Genomic DNA, 6000 nt, shown 5'->3' on the forward strand with positions numbered 1-6000 from the left:
GGGCATTGTATGTTGTATGTGTTTGGTTAGTCTATGGGTGTTGTATGTGTATGGGATAGTGTTTGTTAGGTTGTCTAGTTATGTCTATGGCTGCCTAGATTGGGTCTCAATCAGAGACAGCTGTCATTCATTTGTCTCTGATTGGGAGCCATATTTAAGGTAGCCATAGGCAGTAGGCTTTTGTGGGTGTTTGTTACCTGTCTCTGTGTTTGTGTTCTGCACCAGATAGGTCTGTCTCGGTTTTCACGGTTTGTTATTTTGTTATTTGTTAAGTGTTCACGGTTATTGTTTAATTAAACATGTTGAGGGGATATGTTTAAATATAAACATTTAATTAAACATTAACTAACGGGTTGTAACTATGTGTTTGCAGCTCTAAACTAACAGGTTAAATTAACTAACGGGTTGTAACTATGTGTTCGCAGCACTAAACTAACAGGTTAGATTAACTAACGGGTTGTAACTATGTGTTTGCAGCTCTAAACTAACAGGTTAAATTAACTAACGGGTTGTAACTATGTGTTTGCAGCTCTAAACTAACAGGTTAAATTAACTAACGGGTTGTAACTATGTGTTTGCAGCTCTAAACTAACAGGTTAAATTAACTAACAGGTTAAATTAACTAACGGGTTGTATTCCCCAGGTGACGGTGATGAAGGATCCAGAGAGCGATGACTTCGGCTTCAGCGTCTCCGACGGGTTCCTGGAGAAAGGTGTTTACGTCAACATGATCCGTCCGGAGGGCCCAGCAGATCGCGCAGGCCTGAAACCATATGACAGGATCCTACAGGTGTTCACTCTCCCTGTACCTACCCCCCCAGCCTGTACCTACCCCCCCCCCAGCCTGTACCTACCCCCCCAGCCTCTACCTACCCCCCCCAGCCTGTACCTACTCCCCCCAGCCTGTACCTACCCCCCCCCAGCCTGTACCTACGCCCCCAGCCTGTACCTACCCCCCCCAGCCTGTACCTACGCCCCCAGCCTGTACCTACTCACCCAACTTGTATCTGAATGCCCGTCTGCCCGCTTGCCCGCCTGCCTGCCTGCCTGCCTAGAGAGAGACAGAGGAGGGAGGAGACAGAGGAGGGAGAGGCAGAGAGAGGGAGGAGGGAGTGAGAGGCAGAGGAGTGAGAGACAGAGACAGAGACAGAGACAACCCTGTCAGTGCTAGTATCTGTAAGTAGTGTTTGATCATTCCAGCCCGTGTCCATCACACAAGTTACCACCGGCTGAAGCTACGATGTTGAAATGCCTATTTACTCTGTTCCATATAAGTAGTGTTTGTTCATGCCTGACTCCTAGCCAGCAGGTTAAATATAAACTGCTGTGAGATAGATAGATAGGTAGGTAGGTAAGGGGTGGAGAGGAAGTCATAGACAAAGGGCCTTTTATCGCGCCATGGTTGTACAGAGTTCAAATGTGACTCTACCGAGTGTCACGCGGAACAGGTGAACCCAAGAGCAGACTCAGATGAGGAGACCGGGATGAGGTAACCAAGGTATTTATTGAAACACAGTGGGGGGTTGAAGGGAGGCCAGGGGTTTGCAGGAAACCTGGTGCGGAGGCTGAGGCTGGAGCGAGAGGTGTTGGGACAGGGTAAGCAGATCCGGAGGGGGAATCGAAGGGAGCCGTAAAGTGGGGGATCCAGGACAGAGTAGCAGGACTGATGAGACGTAGGACTGGAGACAGGGACCAGAGTCAGAGCGGGCAGAACTGTAGCGGAGAGGAAATCAGCGTCAGGCAAGGGAAAACAGGCACAACAGGACAACACACACACACACGCACACACACACACAAACACGCACGCACGCACGCACACACACAGCATGGAACCAGTGGTTTCAGTATCTAATGATAATGTCTCTGTGTTAGTCTACTGTGATTTCCTTTAGCTAGCCTATCGAGTAGGGCCCTCCATCCCACTCTCTCTCCTGCAAACTGTGCAAAATCTGCCACTGATTACAGACCGCTGTCAAGGGAATATAATGATCAGCCTATTAACAATTATGCTATGGCCAGAGAAAACATGGTAGGGCAGGATAGGTTGTGACCAGAGAAAACATGGTGGGGCAGGATACGTTGTGGCCACTGGGAGATGGCATGAGGTTTAGTTCAATAACAACCACACTGGTGGGAATATCTTCTCATATAGTACTGTCATTATAGTATCTACCGTTTCATAGCCACAAGAAGAAAAGAACAAGAAAATAGGAAGGACATTTTTAGACTAGAATAGAATAATGATTGTGGTTCTGATTAAGCCAAAACCACATTTGAATAAAGTCCACTTATTCAGGGTAAATACAGAAACCAGAACTACTTACTATAAAAACTGACATTCAGCACGTACGGACTCGGCCAAGATAAAAAAAATAAAAAATGTTTTTAATGTTCAATACGCACACACAGCAGTTCTGCCAGAGCTCCTAGCTTCTAGATCCCAGTTCCCTAGCTGTCTTCCAGGGCCCGATCCACACTTCACGGCCAAACATAAATCGTACTGTGGCTGGCTCTGATGTTTTATTTTCACATTGTCTTTCCAGTCTGGTTCCAGCCACTATGGTACAGTAGATGTGTAACCAGGCCAGCCCAGTACAGTTTGGCTTAGCTTGGCTTGGCTTGGCTTGGCTTGGCTCTATAATATGAATCAGACTCAATACTACACACTTATGTGGTTAGAGCAGAAATAACAGAGTTGTTATAAGGCTGCTATAGACTGCAGTTGTGTTTATTCCAATATATTCCAATGTTCTAGAATCTGTCTGTGACACATGTACAGTAGTAGAACACGTGTGTACGGAATCCATATTAGGAAGTCATCAGACGTCTGAAATCGTTCAACTTACCAATATGGATGCCGTTTGTTGTCCTCAGTGCATAAAAAAAAAGTATTCAGACCCCATTGACTTTTTCCAAAAATTTTTACATTACAGCCTTATTCTAAAATGGATTAAATTGTTCAATCTAAACACAGTACCCCATAATGACAAAGCAAAAACAGGTTTTTAGATTTTCTTGTGAAATGTATATATATACTGTATATATATATTTTTCTACTGAAATATATATATTTTTTACTGGGACAGTGCACATTAATATTACATTTCCATAAGTATTCAGACCCTTTACTCAGTACTTTGTTGAAGCACCTTTGTCAGTGATTACAGCCTCGAGCCTCGTGGCGTGAGTATGACACTACAACATTGGTAAATCTGTATTTGGGGGGTTTCTTCTCTGTTGATCCTCTCAAGCTCTGTCAGGTTGGATGGGGAGTGTCGCTGCACAGCTATTTTCAGGTCTCTCCAGAGATGTTAGATCGGGTTCAAGTCCGGGCTCTGGCTGGGCCACTCAAGGATATTAAGAGACTTGTCCTGAAGCCACTCCTACATTGTCTTGGCTGTGTGCTTAAGGTTGTTGTCCTGTTGGAAGGTGAACCTTCGCCCCAAACTGAGGTCCTGAGCGCTCTGGAGCAGGTTGTCATCAAGGATCTCTCTGTACTTTGCTCCATTCGCCTTTCACCTCGATCCTGACTAGTCTACCATTCCCATCCGCTGGAAAAACATCCCCACAGCATGATGCTGCCACCACCATGCTTCACCGTAGGGATGGTGCCTGGTTTCCTCCCAGATGTGACGCTTGGCATTCAGGCCAAAGAGTCCAAACTTGGTGTCATCGGACCTGAGAATCTTGTTTCTCATGGTCTGAGAGTCCTTTAGGTGCCTTTTGGCAAACTCCAAGCGGGCTGTCATGTGCCTTTTACTGAGGAGTTGCTTCCGTCTGGCCACTCTACCATAAAGGCCTGATTGGTGGAGTGCTACAGAGACGGTTGTCCTTCTGGAAGGTTCTCCCATCTCCACAGAGGAACTCTGGAGCTCTGTCAGAGTGACCATCGGGTTCTTGGTCACCTCCCTGACCAAGGCCCTTCTTCCCCGGGCGGCCAACTCTAGGAAAAGTCTTGGCGGTTCCAAACTTCTTCCATTTAAGAATTATGGAGGCCGCTATGTTCTTACCACAGTGGACTCCAATCAAGTTGTAGAAACATCTCAAGGATGATCAATGGAAACAGGATGCACCTGAGCTCAATTTCGAGTCTCATAACGAAGAGTCTGAATACTTATGTAAAACATTTTTTAATACATTTGCACACAAAAAAAGAAAAAAACTATTTTTGCTTTTGTCATTCATGTCTTTCTTTCCCCATGTGCTGTAGGTGAACCACGTGCGTACCAGAGACTTCGACTGCTGCCTGGCTGTGCCCCTGATCACCGAGGCTGGGGACAAGCTGGAGCTGGTGATCAGCAGGAACCCTCTGGCCCAGCAACTGCACCAAGACTGTCTGGACCAGGATCAAGGCCATCTCATCTCTGCACTGCAGTCCAACAGTAGGGAACAACACCACTATACCACCACTACAACCCGAGCCATGGACCTTTGATTACAGACACGCCAAGCCACAGACCTTTACCATGGAGCTGTCTGTGAATCTACAGACACACACAGAACAATGGACCTTCTTTGGAGATGTGAACTACAGGCACAGCCACAGACCAGCAACATGGACACACCAAGTCACATACTGAAATTCTGAATGAACTACAGACAGGAGCCACAAACCAGCGCAATGGACCTGTGACTAAAGACACAGACCAGTATTATAGACCTGTGACTTAAGACACAGACCAGTACTATAGACCTGTGACTAAAGACACAGACCAGTATTATAGACCTGTGACTAAAGACACAGACCAGTACTATAGACCTGTGACTAAAGACACAGACCAGTACTATATACCTGTGACTAAAGACACAGACCAGTACTATAGACCTGTGACTTAAGACACAGACCAGTATTATAGACCTGTGACTAAAGACACAGACCAGTATTATAGACCAGTGACTAAAGACACAGACCAGTATTATAGACCTGTGACTAAAGACACAGACCAGTATTATAGACCTGTGACTAAAGACACAGACCAGTATTATAGACCAGTGACTAAAGACACAGACCAGTACTATAGACCTGTGACTAAAGACACAGACCAGTATTATAGACCTGTGACTAAAGACACAGACCAGTATTATAGACCTGTGACTAAAGACACAGACCAGTATTATAGACCTGTGACTAAAGACACAGACCAGTATTATAGACCTGTAACTAAAGACACAGACCAGTACTATAGACCTGTGACTAAAGACACAGACCAGTATTATAGACCTGTGACTAAAGACACAGACCAGTACTATAGACCTGTGACTAAAGACACAGACCAGTATTATAGACCTGTAACTAAAGACACAGACCAGTATTATAGACCTGTGACTAAAGACACAGACCAGTATTATAGACCTGTGACTAAAGACACAGACCAGTATTATAGACCTGTAACTACAGACACAGACCAGTATTATAGACCTGTGACTAAAGACACAGACCAGTATTATAGACCTGTAACTAAAGACACAGACCAGTATTATAGACCTGTGACTAAAGACACAGACCAGTATTATAGACCTGTGACTAAAGACACAGACCAGTACTATAGACCAGTGACTAAAGACACAGACCAGTACTATAGACCTGTAACTAAAGACACAGACCAGTATTATAGACCTGTGACTAAAGACACAGATATTATAGACCTGTGACTAAAGACACAGACCAGTATTATAGACCTGTGACTAAAGACACAGACCAGTACTATAGACCTGTGACTAAAGACACAGACCAGTACTATAGACCTGTGACTAAAGACACAGACCAGTATTATAGACCTGTGACTAAAGACACAGACCAGTACTATAGACCTGTGACTAAAGACACAGACCAGTACTATAGACCTGTGACTAAAGACACAGACCAGTATTATAGACCTGTGACTAAAGACACAGACCAGTACTATAGACCTGTGACTAAAGACACAGACCAGTACTATAGACCTGTGACTAAAGACACAGACCAGTACTATAGACCTGTGACTAAAGACACAGACCAGT

At 45.0% G+C, this 6000-nt stretch overlaps 1 protein-coding gene across 1 annotated transcript in view; it reads left to right on the forward strand.

The window, feature by feature from the left end:
* LOC139553387 (glutamate receptor-interacting protein 2-like) overlaps positions 1-4875 on the forward strand; it is a 256634-nt gene extending 251759 nt beyond the window's left edge. The window contains exons 23-24 of the mRNA XM_071365667.1: positions 644-790; positions 4211-4875. Coding sequence (XP_071221768.1) covers positions 644-790; positions 4211-4435 — 372 coding nt within the window. The 3' untranslated portion in view covers positions 4436-4875. The remainder of the gene's footprint in view (positions 1-643; positions 791-4210) is intronic.
* The last annotated feature ends 1125 nt before the right edge of the window (positions 4876-6000 follow it).

The sequence above is a fragment of the Salvelinus alpinus genome, chromosome 2, assembly GCF_045679555.1.
Source record: "Salvelinus alpinus chromosome 2, SLU_Salpinus.1, whole genome shotgun sequence".
Taxonomy (NCBI): Eukaryota; Metazoa; Chordata; class Actinopteri; order Salmoniformes; family Salmonidae; genus Salvelinus; species Salvelinus alpinus.